This window comes from Toxotes jaculatrix, chromosome 24, assembly GCF_017976425.1.
Source record: "Toxotes jaculatrix isolate fToxJac2 chromosome 24, fToxJac2.pri, whole genome shotgun sequence".
Classification (NCBI taxonomy): domain Eukaryota; kingdom Metazoa; phylum Chordata; class Actinopteri; family Toxotidae; genus Toxotes; species Toxotes jaculatrix.
This window is the reverse complement of record NC_054417.1, coordinates 10,620,577-10,643,626: the sequence shown is the minus strand read 5'-3', so window position 1 is coordinate 10,643,626 and position 23,050 is coordinate 10,620,577. Positions and strand designations below refer to the sequence as shown.

The following is a 23,050-nucleotide window of genomic DNA, read 5'->3' as shown; positions in this document are numbered from 1 at the left end:
ACAACTGTCAGAAAACTACGGTATCACCATAATTTCGACTTTGCGGCTCGTAGGAGTAATCCATCTCCTCGCTGGAAGTCAGAGTAAGAAGCTTCATAAATATCTCTCAGTCGTACGCTGGGAGAAGCTGTAAGAGGAGCATGTCTTTAAGTCCGAGTTTGACTTTCGGTGTGTGATTCCCTTTTGAGGAGCTTTGCAAACGCCAGAGACATTTTGTCCAAATCATTCAACAAATGTCTTTGTATGACTGCACAGCTGTTAAATAGCGCTACACAATTCACACTGTGGCTTTCAAGAGTTAAACACGGAGTGTCATGTTTTGTACAGAGGTCAGTGGAGCTGCTTTGTTTGCCTAACTTCAGCATGTCAGCACTTGGCAGCTTGTCGTCATGATTTCATTGTTATGAGTCTGACTTTAGCGTGATCCCTTCTTACCGCGGACAACATCACAGACCCTCCACCAATTACTGCTGGCTTGGCTCATCTGTTGCCGGGGAAACGCACCCGCAGAGGAAGGCAAGAAAGGGAGCTCATTTCCACAGGTAATCTATGGACAGAAATCAACAACTGCACAAACACACTCATTGATTCAGAGTGTCAGACAGGACGATAGGCTTCTGCAGGGACACACACCCACACACACCCACACACACACACCCTCTTGGTTTCTCTCACACTCGATATGCAAAATACATGCAGAGGGTGTCTTTCCATCATCCTCGATCTTACATCCGCATTTTTACTGTTCACTTTATCTGCTGCTCTCATCTTTTCTCACTCTCCCTTCACCCTTTTGCCTCTTCCATCGTCTGTTACTCCAACCATATCCTTTACTTCTTCACGCCCTCCTTCCTTCCTATCTCTCCAATCCTCTATCTTTTGCTTCCTTCCTCTGTCTCTCCTCTTTCTCCTCCCATCCTCCCTCTCTCTCCTCTCCATTCTTGCCCCAGCAGGCTGCAGATGGTGCTTAATGGACACATAACTGAGCATAACTGCCTCGTGAATAATTCCACAGGCACAAGGTGAGCCATAGGACGGCTCCATATTGTGGACACACACAAAGGTAAGAGCGCGCACACACACACACACACACACAAACTACAGAATGTAACTAACATATCCAGATTTGAAACAAACTAGGACACTGTAACTTCCGAAAAATGTATTTCCATCGCAATTTATCACTTTACTGTAAAATCTGTTTTTCTTCAAAACAAGTGTGTAGTGACAATATCCATGGACAAACAGTTTGTGGTGAATCTAATTTACGGCCAGAGCCTTTCTGCTGTCTAACAGAGGATCATAAGGGAAGGGAGGAGCAAAACAAGGCTGCAAACATTTTACTTGAAGTGGACTCTGAGGTAAAATAGAGACATTATAACCGTTACCAGCATTTTTCTGCTTGTCATACAGCTGATATCTGCTGAATGTGTAAGAACTCAGGGATACCGAGCAGCGGAAAGCGATTTCAAGTCAAGTCTAAAGTCAAAAGGACTGGACAAACTGTTGTTTTTTAAAACCGAGCCTTGCGTCAATGTCACCCTGCTAAAAAATTTTCCTTCACTTTGCCACAAGGTATGCAACAACCATCACCGCACTGGCAGAAAAATAGCTCATTAGAACTGCTGATGAGAAACACTAACACGACTAATGAGCCATTTTCAGGGGAGAAAAAAAAAAAAAAAAAGGACAAATGGTGAAACCCATCACCATCGATGTGGCAATGTGCCTTTCCAAATACGAGTTCATTTTCAAAATATAAAAGGTTTCTGTTCAATTGAAGGTGACATTGTGCGGTAAATGCTGCTAGATAAAAAAAAAAAAAAAAGCCATCATGGCTATGAGCGAAACATATAAAAAAAAATATCTAAAAGGAAATGAGAAATAAAAACTGAATATCCTTAGCTTTATGCGAGAGTGAGGATGTATTTTATCTGTGGACTCTGAAAGGGGACGAGTTAGCCAGGGCGGGGAGTCGAAGGTTGCGGGACACAAAGTTCTGCTGCCGTTTCTTGGCCGAATGAAGCAAGGAAGAGCTGCCGCTGGTGGTGGTGGTGGTGGTGCAAAGAAATGGGGAATCATGGGGGGTTTCCCCTCTCACCTCATACGTCCACTGCATCTCTGCTGCCTGTAATAAAATGGGGTGTGCTGTTAATAATGCAGCTCTGATATCTGGTAGCTTTGTATGTATGTGAATAGGTTTATATTAACTTTACATTCGTTGGCAACATGGTTTTAAATTTGACCAGTATAATGGAACCCTTTATGTCATGTATATCATATTATTGTCAATGATGCTGTGGTAAAATGGTATTAAAGAAAGAACAAATATCTCCATTAGAAATCACAAATAAATACAAAAATCAATGAAATTATGAGAGAATAAATAACTGAAGTACCTGAACTGTTAGTCTTGCTTTGTGTTCCTTGTTGTTTGTGCTGGGTGTGAAGTACACAGTGATGAGGGCTCCGCTGGAACCAGCAGGAGGTAACATCCCTGAGGGTGGAGTCACTGTGAACTCACTGCTGCTGCCTGGCAGGAACGCCACAGTGAAGGGTTCTGGCCTCCTGGAACCAAAACTTCAAATTACTACTTGCCAAGAGCTTATCCTCAAAACATGTAGTATGAATGGATGAATAAATGATGAACATTATTATTATTATAAGCCGGATTTTACCACAGGCACCCTCTCAGAGGGCCGAGAACCTTTCGAGGAAGTCAGGGACTTTCCTTGCGTTTTGATTGGTGGAACTAGAGACTAAGTTTAGTTACTTTACAATACTTCCTGCTGCCAAAATAAGTGTCTCTGCTCCGGGGGAGGTTCCTTCAAATGGTTCAGGAACTTCAGGGCAAGCAGTTTGCAAGGTTGTGTTTCATTGAGTGTGAAAATTGCACCTCAAGTTCTGCTGCCATTTTTAATCCATCAGGAGAATACATTTTCTGTGCCTTCATGGGTCTTTGGATCGAGTTTAGTTCCTGTGCTTAGATCCTATGATTCACACACTACACACACACACACACACACACACACACACACCTACCTAGAGGTGCTGGTCAGGCGGAAGCCCACAGCTGAAGTCTTGCCCAACTCAGTGGCTTCAATGAGGATGACATCATCCACCTGAGGCTCCGTGGCGATGAGATCCACTGGAAACTCCCAGACCCTGCCGGACACACACTGCACCGCTAGGACCACAGAGTGCCTGGACACACACACACACACACGTTAGCACATGCATTTCATTGCTTCACAGTCAGTTTAAACATGAGCCCTTGTGTTGCCTTTTTATAGCAGCCGAGACATTTCTGTCTGGACCGCGCTGCTAGCATGGCTAAAAGCTACCAATTACAGCAGGGATATTCTATGTGTGATGAAGGGGCCAAATGAATGCAGGTTTATATCTCAGCTGGTGAGTACAGCAGCTGATTTTACTGATTAACTTTATGCAGAGATGAGGAACTAATCAGTGAAATGAGCTGCTGTAGGCTATAACTGGAATAAAAAAATAAAAAAACCTGTATATGGTTGGCCCTCCATGGCTCACAGATGAATACCTTTGATTTAGAGTCTGCTTTAAAACCTGTCTGTTTGCTTCAAATCATTCTTCCACTCTAATCTATCTTGAAAAGCATAATTTGAGCATTCCTATTTATCTCAAGAAATATGATTCGCTAAAACCGGTCTTTAATATTTCCCGCTTTCAGCTTATGATACTCGGTTGTCCTCATCTCAGTACCCACAGCAGAGAAATATGGTGGATAATGGAAGAGCCTATTAGCGGCACCACACCCCCCCCCCCCCCCCCCCCGTCATTTCCTCGTGGAGAAGTCATTAGCTCTTGGAGGTATTGATTCTACCAGGGCACGCCTCATTAATGGACTCCACAGATGAAGACGGGGGCTGATAAATGAATGCACTCTTCATTCGGGAGGTTGCCACATACAGCAAAGGGGAGTAGAGAATTACATTTTCATTACATATAAGTTACAATGGATAATTTGTGACAGAAACTAACTTTGCAAGCAAGAAAGGTGGATGTAACAATGTTAGATAAAGGTAACTTGTGGAGTATTTGACCTCGAGCAACGCTATGAGGCTGTTTTCTTTAAATGTGCTCTAGACACAGAAGTCAACTCGACATAAGAGATCACTCCAAACTTCATAGTTGTATTGCTGAGGACCCAAGGAAGTACAGCGCTGACTGTGAAGTTGTTTGGATGATGCTCTCAAGAAAGCTGCAGGCCAAGTGTGAAGGAATGTTCTATTCTGCATCTATTCTCTCTCAGTTTGTATTTGCTTTGATTCAGTAAGTGTCTCCACAGGTCACACACACACAGTCCCCTTACTGTAACTTCTTGCATGTCTGTTTTTGTCCAACCGCCCTGCTCCCATCAACAGTCACCATAGCAACCAAGGCCCTATCGATAAGCATGTTCACGAAGAGGTAAACATTCCAGGAAAGGCATGCAGCTCCATAGAGTCTCAGGGACAGACAGTTGTGCAGTGTCCTTTTTTAGCAAGACAGCAGTCTAGAGACGTACAAAAGTGAGTCAGGTAAGAAGTGAGCTCACCTTCAGATTTATGTCTCCAATAGAGTCTTCACATATGTGAGGATAAATGGGTTTAAATATGCCTAGCCAAATGACAGCTAGCAGGATTTCGGGAGGCGTCACATTTGTTAACGTGTTGACACGTTTACTGCCAATCGCTTCTGTCCTTGATGCATCAAGCTGTAACAAATGCTTCTGCTTAAGACATCTGAAGTCTCCTGAGAACTCCCTCCAAAATGTGTGTGCGAATTGTGAGTCAAAACACGCTTTTCCGAAAAATCATGTCTCCAGGTCACACCAAAGTTCTGTCTATGGAGGTGTGACCTAACATGACCAGTATTGTTAAAGCAGAGGCAGCTAATGAGCCGGTCTTCCCCTTTACCACTGAGAGAGCACAGCAACCTTTAGCTACAAACATTAAGACTCAGCACATGTGGACAGTAATAAATGAATGCAGAGGCCACACCCACCTGAGAGAGAGAGAGGGGATGGGAGAAAGAGTGAGGCAGAAGGAGAAGAGGGAAAAAGACAAGAGATAAATGAATGCAGTGTTTACTCACAACACTCCATGCAAGTGTGTTATCTGTACTTTACACAGCAGAAAGAGCAACAAATTGTGTTTCTATGCCTTCCTTGCTGTTGTGTATCTTTGTTTTATCCCTGTGTGTGTGTGTGTGTGAGACAGAGAGGATGTGCTAGTATTGTATATGCTTGTTTTGTTTTTCTGTCTTATTGTTAGCATCCTTTAGTTTCCCCCCCCCTCACAGAGGAGGTGTTCATATTTGTTTCTCTCAGTGTGTGCAATTTTGTGTTTCTGTCTTTTGTGTGTGTGTGTGCTTTTCAACTTGTGAGGCGTTTGTGTTCCTCTCTCAGAGTCTGTATAATAGTCTCACAGTGTGTGTTTAGAGTTCTCTCTTCTAATGAGCGTTTGTGTATGTCTACAGCTCTCTCTGTCTCTGAATGTGCAAGCATCTCGGTGTGTGTGTGTTTGTTTTGTTTTTCCCTTTTAATGCAGAGTGTGACTGTGGTTTGTCACTCAAAATGTGCCTGTTTGCTTCGCCTTTTTTATTGTGCATTTGTGTGTGTAATTCTTCTTCTGGAGTGTTCTTGTTGCAGGTGTTTGTTGGCTTTAACTGGTAAAACGCTGTACGGGATTTAAACAGCATCTAAATATATTTATTTCTATATCTATATGGCTCATGTTTTCTGCAAACACAGTTGTGTGTGTGTAGTGCATTAACCTGCGTGGCCTTGGGGGAGTGTAGACTAGATTAAGGGTGAGCGTTACATTGCCAGTCTCAGCGTCCCTCCTCGCTGCCTCGATGGAGACGGAAAGACAGTCCTCCACCTCTGAGCGCTCTGCTTCGCTGTCTGAACGCACCTGGCAAAGGAAGTCTTCTGCTGTCATCTGGGAAACTGTCCGGAAGTAAAGAGGTGGGAGGAATGAGGATGAGAAGGTGTTTAAGGCTGAAAGGAACTGCTGCAAATATTTCCTGCTCCATCCACCCCTGATTTTAAGGACAATTCCCAGCTAGTAACCAACATCAACCTTAAACCCCAACCCTCAAATGATCTGATCATTATAACAAAGTTTAAAAATAATCTCTTGGACGCTACGAAAGGAGTAAAAAATCACAAACTCGCCCACACCTTCCTGTCCTTTCTGGTCCCAATTCTCCGGCCCACATCCACTGAGCAGTACATCCACGTTCTTCTCCAGCTGGCAGCCCGCTTCACACCGGACCACGCCAAGTGGTGAGTTCTCAACAGGCGCTTCCACGGGAATCCCACAGAGAGGGTAAATCCAGCAGATGGCTGACAATTCCTGCCCTGACCTGGAATATTGGTACAGTGTTTTGTTTTTTTTTTTTTTAACACTTCAGTATGTTGGAATTAGCAATAAACCAGAACTTGATTTGAAAGGATCTCAGGCACCTCACTAATCTAAGATGTATGTGCCAGGACTCTGATAGCAGACCTAGCTTATTTCAACTGAGGACAAAATGAGTTGAATATCAAACATTCTAATTAAACATTTATAGCCATTACAATACAGTATATCTCATTACAGCATGTTACAGTGCTTTGGCCTCACTGCTCTTTCATCCTGTGATAATAATGGATTACACTGCCTGTGCCAACACGAGTTTCCACCCGGTGTTCCAAGCTGTGGCAGAGTGTGTCAGTGTGTCAGTGTGTTAGCCCTATGACAGATGACCTGTCCTGGCTGTACCTCTTCTTCCACCCAATACACAATACTTGTGGACCAGAATGGTACATTCTGTGTATATTGTGCTGCTGGCACTGTGCTGTCATAACCTCATACAGTACAAATCCCATGCGTGAATAGCAAATCTTTAACACTAACACTATTCTTCATTTTGTTTACAGTGACAAGCTACAGAGGAAACCTGCCTGGAAACCTGTCTGAAAGCAGGCACAGACCTAAAGACGGTCTCTTCTGCAGACAATAAGACGCATGCACACGACGCACCTCATGTCGTCTGTGCTGAGGCTGCTGTTAGTGCCTGGGCTGCTGATGGGCTGCTTCATAGTGATGCAGAGCCAGGCCTGTTTTAACTCCATAGAGCTGGGCGCAAACACAACAGGCACATCAAAACTGGCCCCTTCGCTGATATGTATACCTGCAGCCAAGGAGCAGAACACACACACACACACACTGTTAAAGTTTTCGGTCCAGTCACCAAATGAGAAACACAAGAGCTCACTCTGGAAACCAAGTCTCATTAAAATGACTGCAGTGTTTCTTATGTGAAGAACAAACTTGTATGAAAACTACTTTCTGCAATTAGTTATGTTCTGATTTTGCTTCAGAGTGTTTTTGGACTTGTTTGTGTTATCTGGTAAAAATCTGTTCAATGAACATTTTATCATAAAGCAGCTGCCAAACCTTCAGTATGGCTCAGAGGGATGGAGAAGATCTCCTTGTCTCTAGTGGCTTGATGGTAGTCAGGGGCACCACTTGGGTCCTTATCTGATACATGAAGAAATATCAAGCACACACAGTGTTTTGAACATGCCTTAGTGTGTCACATGGATGCAACAAGAACAAATGAGTGACAACGTGTCTGTTGGAGAAAGTGCCTGTGACCTGTGAGCGTGATACTGAGCGTGGCTGGGAGCTCAGTGGGGTTTGTGAAGGGAATGGCGATGGAGGCGCTGGAGCCAATCACGGATGAGATTTGAAGCAGCTCCTCGCTTTCTGGATGAAGGCCACACCCACTCAACAACACACACCACTCCTGCAACTAAAGAATGACAGAGACAGATTAACACATACACAAGTGGCCAGAGGGAGAGCAATGAAGTAAAAAATGAGAAAGCATGATGGGAATACAGACGAGGGAAGACAAAGGAAGGAGAGGAGACAAGGAAACTTGGAGAAAAATAAGTAGAATTACATTCTGTTTTCACTATAACCTTGAATCACGTTTTTAGGTTCATGCCATTTCAGTATGGGTGAGTGATTTGGCCACAAATGTATCATGATAATAGTTTTCGGATAAGTTGACATTAGTATGCATCACATTAAGTCATTGTTTCTGCTGACCTTAAATATTCCCCTAATCTTAAACTATCCTACTAAAAGATTTAGAACCTAGAAAGAATTGTAGGTCCTGTAAATGAATAATGAATTTAAATGAACAAGATACAGAAAAATAAACCCAAAAATTCTCCATCTTGTCAGTATAAATCATTATAAATCAATAGATAAATACATTTTCCATGTCTTCATCCGTCAAAGGAATAGTTTGACATTTATTATACGCTCATTCAATTTCCTGCCCAGAGCTAGATGAGAGGTACTGTGTAAAGCTATAGCCAGGAGACAGTTACCTTGATAATATGAATATCATGTCATATTTAGTATTTTATATATAAAATTTAATCTCTGCAACTTGTTTTTTATTTGAGGTTTCCTTTTATGAAACCACAGTATACATTTTATAGAGTTTCACCAGCTCACTGTCACTTTTGTCGCTGTTTATTGAGGTTGTTTTCCAGGTTTGAAAACACATAAATGGAGATCTGAAAACGAAATTGAAATGTGAAATGTTGAAACCTTTTTATTCAGCCTATCACAACTTTATGCAAACCTTCAAAACGTTTCAAGTTTCAATCTTTCTTTTTTATTAGATATTAATCTTTTTTATTAGATTTCAAACTTTCAAACACAGAGTTACAAACTTTCTAAGCTTTTTTTCAGCTTTGGAATATGACATGATATTTATCTCATATCTGTATTCCTCTGTGATCAGTTCGGATTTTAAAGCACTGGGGTGAGGACATTCTGGCAGGTCCTCACTGTGTGTATGTGTGTGTGAAGACATGGTGACTTATGTCATCCATTTTCTGTGTGTGTGTATACCCACCTGAGGGCAGGTGAAAGTGATCTTTGCCGTGTGGTTCCCCTCTCCGATGGATGACGGCCTAAAACAGACACCGAGCTGGGTGGAGGAGCGGGGCTCCACAAAAAGCTGGACCACACACATAAAAAGACACAGAACAGCTGTCATGGGGAAAGTGAGGAAGGACAAAAACACTCATGCTGAAAGAGACAAACTCTTTAAATCACACTGCTAGGCAACAGTGAATCTTGTTTATTTTGACTATGAGCACGAAGACGGCAATTGTTATCAAGAGTCTCAGGACACTGAATAGATCTTTGAAGAGATGAAATCCAAAGCAAATACAATCAAGTATCCACTGAAGTGCAACAAGCATCAAACATATTGGTAAATCAATTTCCACAGGAGCAGGTGCAGGGTAACCTCAGATGTATGTTAGTGACAAATGAAGCTTTATTCTGAAAGTGTGCAATCGAATACATAGCTGACAAAACTAAGAATGAGGCACAGAAGTTGAATGCGAGTGTGTGTGTGTACTAACAGTACTTCCTGAATCTATTTCCAGTGTGTAGTTTCTGGGGTTACTGTTGGCTACAGTCAGTTCCAGGGTCTCAGCTGTTGGGTTAACCAGGGGAATAGTCTGTCTGGTCCATCTGACACAAACACACACACACACACACACACACACACACACACACACACACACACACACACACACACACACACACACACACACAAAGCAAGACAGAGAGAGAAAGAGAAAGCATACAATAAAATAAACTCCATAAAAAATCAAGGTTAATGTGGGATGTTAATAATTAAGCCTGCAGTGAGGTTGTGTGTGTTGGTGTGTGTCCACCTACTTTCCCAGCTGACAGCAGGCCTGAGGTAGTGTGATGACTGGAGGAGGAAGAGCAAAAAGCTCCAGTTGATACCAGATCTCCCCCACCAGCTCTGACTGGAACACCACGCTGGCAGGAAACACACAGCAAAAACCTATGCAAACACTGTGTACCACAGATTCATAACATAAGCTTCTAAAGTCTTACCTGCCTGTGCTCTTCCCTACTCTGCCAGGTGAGAACACAGCTTTGTAAGTGACTGTGCCCTGTGGGGGAACTGAAACCCAGTTGGCTCCACTCAGGTCGTCTCCTTCCAGGTCCACGCCCAGCATCAGCAGCTCTCCTCGTGGGTTACTGACAGGGATCTCTATGGCAACGGAGCTCTGAAAAGGACAGCGTTTCAAAGATGACACCTGTTTCTGCTTTGCAATGTTGTGATAGACGGAAGTTAAAGTTTTCCTCTAACACACATCAGCAGCAGAAACAGAAAGATTTTTTTAACTTTTCTCTTGAAAGATGAATGCACACTTGGAGTTTGAAAAGTGTCTTCTCTTCAACTTATATTTAAAGTTCAGCAATTTGTCGGGCAATCAGCAGCACTTTGTGAAAATGAGATTAACTGTGGCCCGGGCTGATTTCCATTTGCAATCTTGGTAAATTTTCCGCCGAACTGAAAAAAAATGTGGTGACGCAAAAATTTTGTGCCCCTGAGGAGAAACTGCAGCAAGCTTAGTAAATATCAGCCCAAGAGTTCAAGCATGTTTACAGGACTCACCTGAGCAGCACACTGTACATCTATGACCCTGACAGGTGCTGGTGGCTCACAAATAATCTCTAGAGAGAAGAACACCTCGTAGCGTCCGAGTACATGTCCTGGATGATGGGAATGCACGTGTGTAGCTGTGGTGTAAATACACACATATACACACACTTAACATTATAATCAAACTCTCTAATCTCTAAGACATGCACAGAATATGGCACAACACTGAGCTTACCTCTGTCTTTGTCTGCCTCTTGGATGTCATCGGTTTCTCCAAACGACACACAACCTGCAAGTTGTGGATGGAGTGATCAGTTTTTTCTTTTTTCTTTCTTTTTTAATCCATCATAATGAGAATTTTAAACACTCAGACATGTACGCAAAGATGCAAAAAAATCTTTACACTCAATCCTACTCAATTTGTGTACACAAATATGGAAATACAAGCCAGCCTAGAGGCATACAAAACAAACACAACAACATCACAGTAAATCACAGCATTCATTAGTCTATAAGCAAATGTAATATAATGAACAAATTTAGCCAACATTTGACAGCAGTTGCCCTACGTGTTACAAAATAACAAGCCGCCTCAACCCAACAACATCAAGCATGGTGGGGAAAAAAAAAAAAAAAAAATCACCTATCTGTTTTCCTCGTTTCCACGGTGACACAGCCAGGGTGTATGGAGCCGCGTGACCAGGTTTAATCTCCAAGGAGGGGGTGCCACTCACAACAGACAGATCTGTCACCACCTACATGGAGACACACAAGAAACAAAACAATCATACACCCACAGACACACAAGAAAAAGGAAATAAAAAATGCTCTACAAGACACACAGTTTGCAAATGGCTCAAAATGACGCAGATTTACACAGCTGAAGGAATTATTGATTAATCTGTTGATTATTTTCCTTAATCAATTGATTAATAGCATGTAAAACGTGAAATATAAGTCTTCTTACACAATTTCCAGGATAATAAAGTGAGAATCTAATCTTTCTCACTGATACCTAAACATTAAACTGACTGAGTGCTGTCCTGAGTGTCAATGTGCATTACAATAAACCCTGTCAGCAAGTCACAGCCTGTGTGGCAGTTATCTGCATGTGTGATAAAACCTTGAGAGTGAGTTCGTTCTGGCTGTAGTTAGGGACGTCCAGCTGAGCGTGTGTGGTCTTTCCAACAGGGCAGTGTAATACCACATGGTCCACAGGCAGGGGCTGCTCTCCCACTCCTCTGAGGGTAAACACATGCTCGGTACCGTCACAGTCATTATGTAAGGACAGCTTGCCCTGTAGGGGAAGGGAGGAAAGTCCAGGCAGTCAAGCACCCACGAATTGGTGTTCTCGTTTTGGAGGAACAATGGTAAACAGGCTCAGCCTGAGCCCTCCAGAAACCTGGGGAAAATCCTGGGTTAATTCTAGTAGTTATTAGTATTTATAGGTATCTGTGTTTTAGCCATACAGGAAAAAAACTATTGAAGTCCACTTAGAGTAACAGACCAGCAAATATAAAGGCAAGAAAGTCAACAGCACAATTACAGCCTGCAGCATGTAGCCTTATTAGGCCCCTCCCCCAGTTTCTACAACACAGTTGCATTGGTGGTTCAGTGGTAGAATTCTCGCCTGCCACGCGGGAGGCCCGGGTTCGATTCCCGGCCAATGCACATGAGTCTTTTTTTTCCTCTTTTCCCTTCAATTCTTAGTTTAAATCCTGACTAACACTAAGAAAACACAAATAAACACAGTGGACAAACCCTAAAGAACAGGAAAAGACTTAATCGCTGCTACATACATACAATACAGTAAAGCAATAAATACAGGTGAAATGAACACTAACTTAAATATACATGGCAATAAAAAGTAAAGGAAAATAGATGTCAAGAAAGAGAAATGAATGAATTACAAAATAAATGTTACCAAATGTGAGACAAATAAACATCTTCAATTCATTTCTTCATTCCTGTTTACATTTGTACTACATTTCTGCTCTTATTCATACCATTACTACATTTCTTTCTTCTTTTATTTTTATTTCTATTCTATTCTATTCTATTCTCTGTGCTGATGAGGTTGGTGGTACAAACTCTCCACAAATAAGTAAATGTAAAAAGAGAGAAATGTGGAAATAAATGAAAGACTCTTTTCCATTTATGTCCCAATTAATTACCTACATTTGTTGCGGTTTGAGGCATTGAGATAAGTGGTTGTACTTGAGAAGAAAGTTCCCAGTGAAGATGGAGCGGAGGAGGCTAATTAGAAGAGAGGTCAAATATGAGGGCTCGGTGAGATTACTCAGATTGTTGCTGATGTTGAACACACCCTAACTAGAGGCCTCCATACGGTAAAGTTTTCATGTTGTTTATCACACAGTGTGTATCAAGTTAGGAAGGTAGATAGCAAGAAATATGTCAAAGGACAGACAGAAAACACAAAGACAGAAAGAAACAATAAAACCACAAGGGAAAAGAGCATTACCATGACAATGCATTGTGCAGAAGGGTGAAAGGAGAGAGGGTAGCGGGCTCTTGTTCCAGCTGGTATGTTCAAAACCTTTGGACCAGAGAATCCTTCACCACACACCTCAGCTCGCATGTTCCAGTCTTGGTGGGTCTCATTGTCCTGTGGGTGGACACACGGGACTGATGATTTGACTTGAACTCACCATTATTACATTTTGCTAACTTGTTAAAAACTAATTTACAAAACTTTTTATGTTGTTAATGGAAGCAGTATGTAAAATACAGGCAACACACACACACACACACAGACTGATTAATACATTTCAAGCCCCTCACCACAGGTATGTCTTGTGTGACTGAATGGTGAGCAGGTGAACTGAATTCCAGGTGAATGGATCCTCTCTGTGGTCACAAATGAGATGAGAACCACATGAACCAACAATCAATCCAGCATTTACTAATATTCCATTTACAGGTTTACTAAACTCCTATATCAGCTGGTATATACCTGTGAAGTAACCAGTGCCTCCAGCATGTAGACCCTGGTGTCACACCAAGACTTCAGGACCACCTGACATGTAAACTGCCCCACACGGTCTGCCCGGAACCGTAATGGGATGTCCACACAGCCACAGTCTGTTGACCAGAGGGAAGAGGAGATGTACCTTTCTGTAGTATCATTATCATTAGTCTTATTGTTCTGTGGAACCTGCTCTGTGCAAGATGCAGTCACACAACCGAAACACAACTGACAACTTGATCTTAGGTGCTCTGTTGCTATAGGAACACAAACAGGAACGCACACAAGGGACTTTTATTTAACGGTTTAGCTGTGTGTACCTGCAGGATTCTCCCATGGTATACTGGTGTCCTCTTTTACTGGTATTTCAACAGTACTGGGTAAAGTGAAGTATTGTGGCAAAGAAACCTCCACACTATATGTTAAGACTTTACTGTGGTCAGCGCCTTTCATCAGCTGGGCCTAATTGGAAGCAAGAATAGAAGAAGTATACTGTGTAAAATACAGACGACAGGGAAAACATCCAACCATAAACATACTCTCTAACTGTACATCCTCAGTGTGTGTCTGCGTGTGTGTACCTGTTGTTTGAAGAATTTGCGTCTGGCTGTGACTGCCCTCACAGTGCTGCTAAACATAGTGTGTGTTAGCATCCTCCTCCTGTGTTCGTCTGCGCTCATGCAGTGCTGACCCCAGATGGCCAGAGCGTGTTCCCAGGCCATATTAATCAGTGGCACACGCACCACCTCCTCACACACCTGATCCACCCTGCAGCGTAGGCTTAGCACTGACACACACATAGGCGGGTCTACTGGTGGAGAAAACATATCATTTGATTCACTACTCCCTGTAAATACACCACAGATAAAGAGCGAGTACTATTAACGATGCCTCTTAGATTTGAACATACAAACATTGGTGTGACAGGTTCCTACCAGAGTTGCTGGGGATGGAGGTTATGTTAGAGCTGGGCCTGGCAGTGAGAGGGGAAGGGAGAGGCAATTCTGCTGTAGCCTCCACCATGTAGACAATATCTCCGACCTAGAGGGACACAACACAACACAACACAGTTTTAAATAAATAACATCCAACCATAGCAGTAATAACTGATTTTGAGATAACACGAGGGCAAGCAGGTTTTTTTTTTTTTTTTTTGCTACTTTCAGACCTGTAAGATTCATCTCTGCTCTATTTCTCTCAATATTCATGTTATCAAACTTTTACATTTGAAATGATGTGTGGCTGTTGCACTTAGTCATGATGTGAACATGTTACAGTATTGCAAATTTCATGAATTTTATCCCATTAATATCTATGTGTACAAAATTAGTAATTCATATTTTTGTGTTGGCTCAAAACATTTTCCATTTTGCTCTCAGTGCTGTCTTGTAGATAAGAGGATCAAATTGCACTGACGTACACAACTGGATAATGCACACACTGACACACACACACACCATGATGAAGATTTCATTCAATTAATTTCATTTTCATTTTAATTTAGTATGAACTGCAGATTTCCTCTGCAGTCTATTGCAAACATCTCTTCAGTAAGTGTTCAAAGCCACAGTTTCAAAAGTGAAAATTAATATTCAATTCTTTTTTTAAAAAATCTATCAAAGGGAATTAACAGACAACCCACACACACACACACTCACACAACAGGCACGCTGACCTGAGGACAAACCAGCAGCACAGAGCAGTACTTGGTGCCTGGGTAGAAGGGCAGGTAGTGGATGTTCAGAGTGTCTGTTTGGCCTGACTTCAGAACAACACTGCTCACTGCACTCAGGAACTCACTGCCTTCAACATCTGGGCCACACACAAATAAAAACCGCAACCAATCAAAGGCACAGCACTGACACACACACACATAAACAATACTTTAAGCTTGAGCACAGGGTACAGAGCATGTGTGAATTTGTGTGTTCGTACTTACTGAGGGCTGACTGCTTCCCTTCCATGTCCTCCCCTGAAATCATCTTCTCCATGCTGAAAGAGGAAAGGAGGAGGAGCGAAAAATAAAATCATTCAAATATGGATATCACATTACGCAACCTGATTCAAGTGAACGACGGGTGACCCCCAGTCCTACTTTCAAATCCTCATAGTCGACTCCTGGTTACGAGGAGAAGCTGGGATGTTTGGCTTTGAAGACGTCTCAGGTGGTGAGGGATGCAGACTAACTAGCTATTCTTAATGACAGCCCAGGGCTCTCCTGAGGAGCAAGCTCATACTTTACTTCACCATCTGAAGACGTGAGCAGCAGGAGGAACACCTTGTCTTTTTGCTAAATTAGTTCTTGTAAGTTTGGCTGCACACACCGAACTAAACTCAATATGGAGCGTTTGTTTGTAGCTAGCTTGAATTATGTTTGTGCTTCTTGCGCCATGGAAATCATGGTCTTGAGTCAATTATAATCTGTAAAAAACAAAAGGGATGCAATGGGCAAAAACACAGAGTAATATCATTTAGTCCCTTCACATTTTTAAGTTTGATTATTTGAATATCAAATGCAGCACAAACATTCTATTGTCTCACAGACTTGTCTGTACGTGAGGTGTCAATTTATTACAAATGTCCTCTTGCTGCAGGAAAAGTGAAATATTTCTCATCTATAAGGAGGGAGGTGGTGTGTATAAAAAATGTATCTTATTCCCTTTATCTCATTCTTAGAGCTATAGAGCTCCATGGTTACTATACTATAAACTATTAAAAACACATCAGTGAGCCACAGCATTGCACGTCCTGACATTTCCCTCATTACCATGGACACACAAGGTGTAATTTATTTTCGACTTGAGCCCACATAGACGTCCTGGTGCCAGAAACACTCACTGGAGCACCAAACACTCTGACACTGAAAATAGTTTCTAGTAAATGCACTGTTCCCTTCTGTTTAAGTAACATTTGATAAAAAACCACACTGACCAGCTGTTTTAATGAATTACTTAGAAAGGCCTGAGAGCCACAGACAGAGCAGGGAAGTCAGAAAGTATGGAGGCACGGATGAACACTGCTGGTTTGGGTGTTTTCATGAGTTTCTTGGACAACAGAAAAATATAGAATAACAATATCTTTAACCTTTAATTCAACTACTATTAATAATGTATACTATATAGGTATACCTTTGATTGTGTGTGTGTGTATTAGTGTGTGTGTATATGTCCCTGTGCTGAGAGTGTATACAGTGCACATGTTACTTGGCCTTGGAGGAGGCCTGTTGAACGAGGCTGTCTTTTCTCTTTTCTGGCTCCAGTGGGTTGAACGTAGACTCCACCAGCACCACCCTAAACACACACACACACAAAGAAGATATTCTTGAATTTAGCAACACGCAACACAAAAAAACAGTGTGCGCTGGGATTTTGTGTTTGGAAAGTCAGTGAGCAAAACAAAAAAAAAAAAAAGCATTCAGATTCAATGAACTGGGGTCGTCACAGTAACCTCACAAACAGATATAGTGGCTCAACCCTGGATAATAAAACCAAAGTTCTCTGGATACTTGGTGGGAAATCTTATTTTTCTTTTTCTTTTTCCTATAATTTGAGTGTACAGACCCTTAAAAGTTTTCACCCTTATTCCCAGTGGAGAATCCAAACAGTCAATCTGTGGACAGAGACACTTACCAGAACTTAGCTTCCTTGCTGAAAGCATTAGTTACTGGCAGTTGGATCCCTCTGAGCTGGTAACATGGAGACACGCACTTGACAGTGTTCTAAGGAGAGATGGTAGAAAGCAGACAGTCTGTCGTCCAGTCACACAGCTGCAGCTAGAAACTATGCAACTGTTCCGAAAGATACTCCACTCAAAATGAAGTGTGATGTCTGATAGATGCTAGTGAGTGATTTAGTCAGACAGACAGGTCGCTAGCAAGCTATCAACAAATCAGTAAGTGACGCTTCGAGACACAAGAAGTGTAAGTATAAGCATGACAGTCGGCCCAGCCCTTTAATTAATTATACACACTGTTGGTGTGATGTGACTGATATGGGTCTTCAGATTGAAGGCAAGAGCGGTGCCACGCAGACCAAAAACAGAGCTGGGGATGAGCAGAAGGGCTGCCTCCATGGGCTGCAGGAAGGAGCAGCTATACTGGACGGTCAGTTCAGCGCTCGCCCTGTAAAAAAAAAAAAAAAACAACACATCCACATGCACAAGATCTCGGATTATTTAGCTTCTGATCAAGGGGAAATCAGAAGGCTAAAGAGTTTACTGTACAACATCCAGTTTTCAGAAAGGTGACAGTTAATAAATGAGCAGGATTTTAACACTATGTGTATGTGTATATTTTAACACTACTTTCTCCATGATAGGATTGTGCTTAAAGACAGTGTTTCTGAAAGTAAAGCCAGGGACCCAAAATGGGACATAGGCTATTTTTATATAGAGGCCTCAGTTGAGGGCATAACTGGTACATTTTAATGAGCTATAGCACAGTCTCAAGGCAAAACTAAATTTACTCAGTTTGAACTCTGAGCTGAAAAAGTTGAGGATGGTTTTTCCCATTCTGTGCAGGGGCATTGGTGTGTCTAAAACAAGTTATTTTGGAAGTACAGATGCAAAGACAGCACTTCCTTGCTAACGATAGCAGTTTTAGTAAAGTATCTGTTGTTGATGCAAACTACAAAGGCATGCAAGTGTTTCATAATTACAACTTTACTGCACAAGACGCTAATCTTCAAAATTATTTATGCTTTAACCTGGAAAAACATGCCTGTGAATTATTTCAGCCTGAATTCTAATGCAGTTATGTGCATAGCTCAAGTATAAAACCATCCTTGTAGGATGTTTCTTCACACGTTTATCATTCTTTAATCTTAGAGAGTAGAACAGGGCAGGGAATGAGATCCTGCAATTACTTTACTATATGAAGGTCAATCTTTTAGACAAATTACAAGTGATCTGAAAGTCTTTTTAAAGACCATGTAATGATCTGAAGCTGATCAGATACTCTGGATGTAAAATATTAAACTTGCTTGAAGTTTTTATGCTCAACTTCTCAGGTCAGGAGCAGTTCACCTACACCTGAGGGACGAGGGACACTCATTTGTGGAGAAGACCAGAGAAAACCGATGGTTTGAAAGAGGAGTGAAAACTGGAATAACCATCACTAAACAGAGGAGTAATCAAGAGAGGAGTAGCCATAATTAAACATGGGGTGGTATAGTATGACATACTTTGGAGGAATGGTGACAGCAGATCCATCAGGGAGGGAGAAGAGATGGGCGTCCTCTCCTAAAAGAAAGGCCTGGTATTTGACAGGCTTAGACGATGGGCTTTTCAGCCGCACCTGCAGTTCACACACACGCATGCATGTAGACAGACAGACAGAGAAACACAGAAATAGGTAGATAAATAGTTATAGAAAAAACATTATACATACAAAAACAAGTGTATACAAATGCAAACACAGGGACAAACACTGCTGTCAGAAAACAATTCTCCAATGAGATCTGTCTTGCTTAGCAAAGATAAAGTGACATCTATTTTAGTTAGGCTCATAATGTGGCTGACAATGGGGGATCATTACCCACATGTATATTTGTCTGTGTTTGTAATCCTGTTAGTGTGTGCGTGTGGGCGAGTCTATAATCCTATTAATGTATGTGTGTGTCTATAATCCTGTTAATGTGTGCCTGTGTGTGATCCCACTTGCAGCGTTTTTTTCGTGTGCACTACCCATGTCCGTTTTCAGTCTCGGCAGTGCTCATTAATTTGATTTACAAGGCATGAATTTTTATTTAGGTGTCTTCTGAGACCAAAGTCCTAGACATATGTGTGTGTGTGTGTGTGTTACCTGCTTGCTGAAAGTGCTGTGCAGGCCGCCTGATAGCGTGATGGTGTGTAATGGTACATACTGAGGCAGTCTCTCATACAGATGAACACACAGCATTAGCATCTGCACTGGATTAGGATCTGACAAGTCTGTGGGCTGAACAAACACAAGATGCCCCGAAGACACAGGGACACAAAGGGACAGTCACAGAAGGGAGTGCTGTCTAATCTCTGGAATAATCATGATGATATGTTCATGATATATTCTGCTATGATGATCCAACTATGCTCATTACCTGTATATCTATGTTGAGAGAAAGAGCAGTTAAGGACTGGGCCACTACGATGTTGTTGTGGAGGATCTCCTCCAGGCTGCTGGCTGTGGTGTACATCCTGCGGAAGTGGCTGCAGATCTAATTCGAAACACAGAGGGGTAAAGTGTATACACACATAAAATAGTGCTCAGGACAAGCTTCCCTAATCTTGTTCAGTACTGATTGTGTCCTCATCACATCAATTATAGTGCCACTTACAGGCGTTAACCACCATTCCTCATGCACTGAAGAGGCTCTGCACAAAATGAAGACACATAACACTCAAGACGCACGTACACAAACACTGACCAGGTAAGGACAGTACGCAGCAAGCACAGCAGCCAGCACCAGTCCATCTGTCAAGTCCAGGTCAAAGTTCACGATCCAGCGCGCTGATGGGACCTGACCTGCAAACCGTTACCATGAACTAAACACTGCTGAAAATCATCAAGCCACTTGTGAAGAGCATAAGCAACTGACTTGCTCCTTGAATCTTTAAAAAAAAAAAAAAAACAGGTTGTGCATGTTTGTGTGCATGTTGTGTACCTGTACCTGTGCTCCAAACAGTTGTCCTCATGCTCTGGTAATGCTTGTTGAGCCATGAGAGCAGCTGGAGCTCGCAGGCAGAGTAGACATTACTGGCCAGTGGCGGTGAGAGGACAGGGAGGACTCCATCTACGTCTTCCTGGTTCAGAATTGTGTCCAGAGGACTCTCTGACACACGACACAAGACAAACACCTGGACAGGAATATTCAATGCCGGCATTTAACAACATGACACATGACATTTTTTTCAGCACTACTCTGTTTTCCATTCACACAGGCAGACACACTTGTAAGCTGTGTTTCCCAGCACAACTATGTTCTCAGGCTTCCATTAAATTGCTAGGACTTAAGAACTGTTTTGTCAAGTCTGAGTGTTTTCATTCAACCTTTGTTTGATCGCTAATAAGTATCACTTATTTCGGATAATCACTGCCTACAAAGCAGAGAAAGACACACGAGTAAAGAGGGAGGGAAATGACAAAACGGTACAAGTGACTGACAGAGGGAAAGTGCAGCTCTATTTTATTAACTGCAGTGGTGAGGAAAGTATTTATGAAACAAATTAACTATAATGCACTTTAGCAAGATCACAGTGTACCTGAAAACATGAAGTAATTTCCAAGTATATATATATATATATATATATATATATATATATATATATAATACAATAAAGCTGTCAGTTGAAAAAGACAGGGAAAAACAGAGAGAGCCAGAAAATGTTTTTCACCTTGTATATTTGTAGCAGCACGTCAGTCCAGGATCGTTTGCTCAGAGACTCATAGTCAACATTGGTGTAGTCCTGAGCATGTTCTTCATCACCTGACTGAGAGAAACACAAGCACACATACGGCACAATAAGCTGTAAGTATACTTTGTGTGTGAATGAAAGTGAGAGACCATGAGTGAGACCAGGAAGAGAGTTGTAGGTCTTGGACCGAAATGTTGCGTGTGCATGGATATTTATACCCGCAGGGAGCACCAGTGTTTGAACTCCTGGACATCTAGCAAGTACTCTGGTCTGATGTGGCTCAGACAGGCTCCCTGCAACCTGAAAAAAACAATTACAATAAATAAACAAACTGACAGTTTGAAATAATTTCTGAAATTTGTCATTGCCACCATTGGCAGTCGGGTGTTTTTGTAAAACAGGCCCCCTGCTGAAAAAGAAGATCTGATTATTGCTGCACTTTTTTTTGTCCAATGAATTCTGGGGCAGATCTGGATCATTTGCTGTGAATCTGAATTATTTTCTCTGAAGTCTGGTGTACGTTGTTTGACACAGGCTGGTGGGGGGTCTCTGCTCTCTGACTGCCCTTCAAGTTAATGTCTGCGAAGGTTTTACCTTGTACTGCTGACAATGTTCAATTTATACTTGCCATGTTGGCACTGTTAGAGAAACGTTACTAGGTCTGATGTTTTTTTAACATAAAATTACTCGGACACTTATTCAAACACGTTGTAACAGTGAATCTGAGTGTATAAACCTACCTGAGAAAAGCAAGCATAGCTTCATGCTGTTGTAACAGCTGATTAGTGCGCTGGTCTTTATCACTGGACAATGTCTGACAGCGAGGAATACCAGGAATCTGTTTGCCAGTCAGGTGATGAAGCATGTCCACTACAGACCTAGACACAACAAGACAATGCAGATTTGTCCCTTGCATCTGAAGCCAGAGCGACGTAATTATGAAATGAAACACTGAAAACTCACCACACACATACTCACCTGTGGTCTTTATTTTGACTGACACGGTAAGCCCGTCCACTGGAATGATTCATTTGAATTTTTGACACAACTCTGTAGGGACAAACAGATGACAACATTGTAATCCCAATGTGGCCCCTGAGCTAAATTATTAGGAAATCTCTTGATATTACCTTCTTAGTGTGTGTGGCACAGAGATAGGGTGTGGTCCACCCGGCCAGCCAAAGAAACTGAACCACCTCTCCACAGCCAGTAATACAGTCTTTTGATATAGCCCTTCGTCTGGGTTGGCAGTGGGGAATTCTTGGATGCCAACATTGGTCTCAGTGTGTCTGTCTGAAGAGACTTCTTCGTCCCTGCTGGTCTGGCCACTCACACTGTCAGAGTCTGAAGAAGACAGATACACATACTGCTGAGAGATGCACTCAAACCATTACAAACAGACACATAAACACACCACACACCACACGTTGTACATTTCGTTTTCTGACCTGATGATGAGTTCTTGTTTGTTGAGCTGTTGTGATCGAATGAGGAGGAGGAGGATGATGCTGGGCCGGAAGCAGGACTCGGTGTGTGATAGCGCTGAAGGATCGCCTCCACTGCTGTGGCTCCTAAATGACAGTCACACAACAATAAATAATAATATCAACGTGCACACAGTTTTGTTATTGAAGCTGCTTGGGTGGCACGTGCAATTACTCAGGCACTAAATGATCTTCAGTACTACAAAGTCTACTTGACCAAACACTGTCACTCCCATCTACCGCTAACCAACTGTTTCTCTATATACTGTACATAACTTTGTGCATAGATGTGTGTTTGTTTATGTTATACAGTACCAGTCTTGAGAACTATCTGTTGCTCAGAGCGGTGCAGGGCCATGTAGGGCCAGGCCGTCAACAGAGAGTTGTCAGAGATAGCACACAATTTAACCTTAAACCTGGTGGGAGAGAGGGAGAGTCAAAGAGAAAAACAAGTTGGTAGATTGATTCAAAGATTAATGCATTTAAATTAAGGCCTTTCTAAGGTATAATGTAAGTAGGAAGGTACATGACAAGTACATGGCTTGCAGGGCTTCAACCCTGAATGTGTTTAGCAAGGCTTCAAATCTTTATTGTCCATCTCACTTGACTTTTTCTGTACTAAACCCAGATTAGAGCGGTGTGTTTTTGAACGGAACAGTCAGCA

General features: G+C 42.1%; 1 protein-coding gene and 1 non-coding gene across 2 annotated transcripts in view; one reads left to right on the top strand and one right to left on the bottom strand.

Annotated features, from left to right (window-relative positions):
• Positions 1-1,930: 1,930 nt before the first annotated feature.
• The window catches only part of LOC121178127 (cilia- and flagella-associated protein 47-like), a 33,661-nt gene continuing 12,541 nt past the window's right edge, over positions 1,931-23,050 (bottom strand). Inside the window, 38 exon segments of the mRNA XM_041032653.1 lie at positions 1,931-2,128; positions 2,400-2,568; positions 3,043-3,204; positions 5,794-5,968; positions 6,203-6,387; positions 7,047-7,197; positions 7,464-7,547; positions 7,665-7,821; positions 8,947-9,051; positions 9,464-9,575; positions 9,786-9,893; positions 9,972-10,147; positions 10,540-10,637; positions 10,763-10,816; positions 11,171-11,282; positions 11,651-11,824; positions 13,010-13,153; positions 13,330-13,395; positions 13,502-13,629; positions 13,834-13,969; positions 14,137-14,321; positions 14,449-14,554; positions 15,189-15,312; positions 16,642-16,803; positions 17,143-17,231; positions 17,483-17,633; positions 18,694-18,806; positions 19,314-19,448; positions 19,588-19,704; positions 19,915-20,012; positions 20,158-20,344; positions 20,882-20,977; positions 21,121-21,202; positions 21,643-21,780; positions 21,881-21,952; positions 22,033-22,246; positions 22,351-22,473; positions 22,702-22,802. Coding sequence (XP_040888587.1) covers positions 1,931-2,128; positions 2,400-2,568; positions 3,043-3,204; positions 5,794-5,968; positions 6,203-6,387; positions 7,047-7,197; positions 7,464-7,547; positions 7,665-7,821; positions 8,947-9,051; positions 9,464-9,575; positions 9,786-9,893; positions 9,972-10,147; positions 10,540-10,637; positions 10,763-10,816; positions 11,171-11,282; positions 11,651-11,824; positions 13,010-13,153; positions 13,330-13,395; positions 13,502-13,629; positions 13,834-13,969; positions 14,137-14,321; positions 14,449-14,554; positions 15,189-15,312; positions 16,642-16,803; positions 17,143-17,231; positions 17,483-17,633; positions 18,694-18,806; positions 19,314-19,448; positions 19,588-19,704; positions 19,915-20,012; positions 20,158-20,344; positions 20,882-20,977; positions 21,121-21,202; positions 21,643-21,780; positions 21,881-21,952; positions 22,033-22,246; positions 22,351-22,473; positions 22,702-22,802 — 4,987 coding nt within the window.
• trnag-gcc lies at positions 12,128-12,198 on the top strand. The gene has a single exon. It is a non-coding gene; the product is annotated as a tRNA-Gly (tRNA).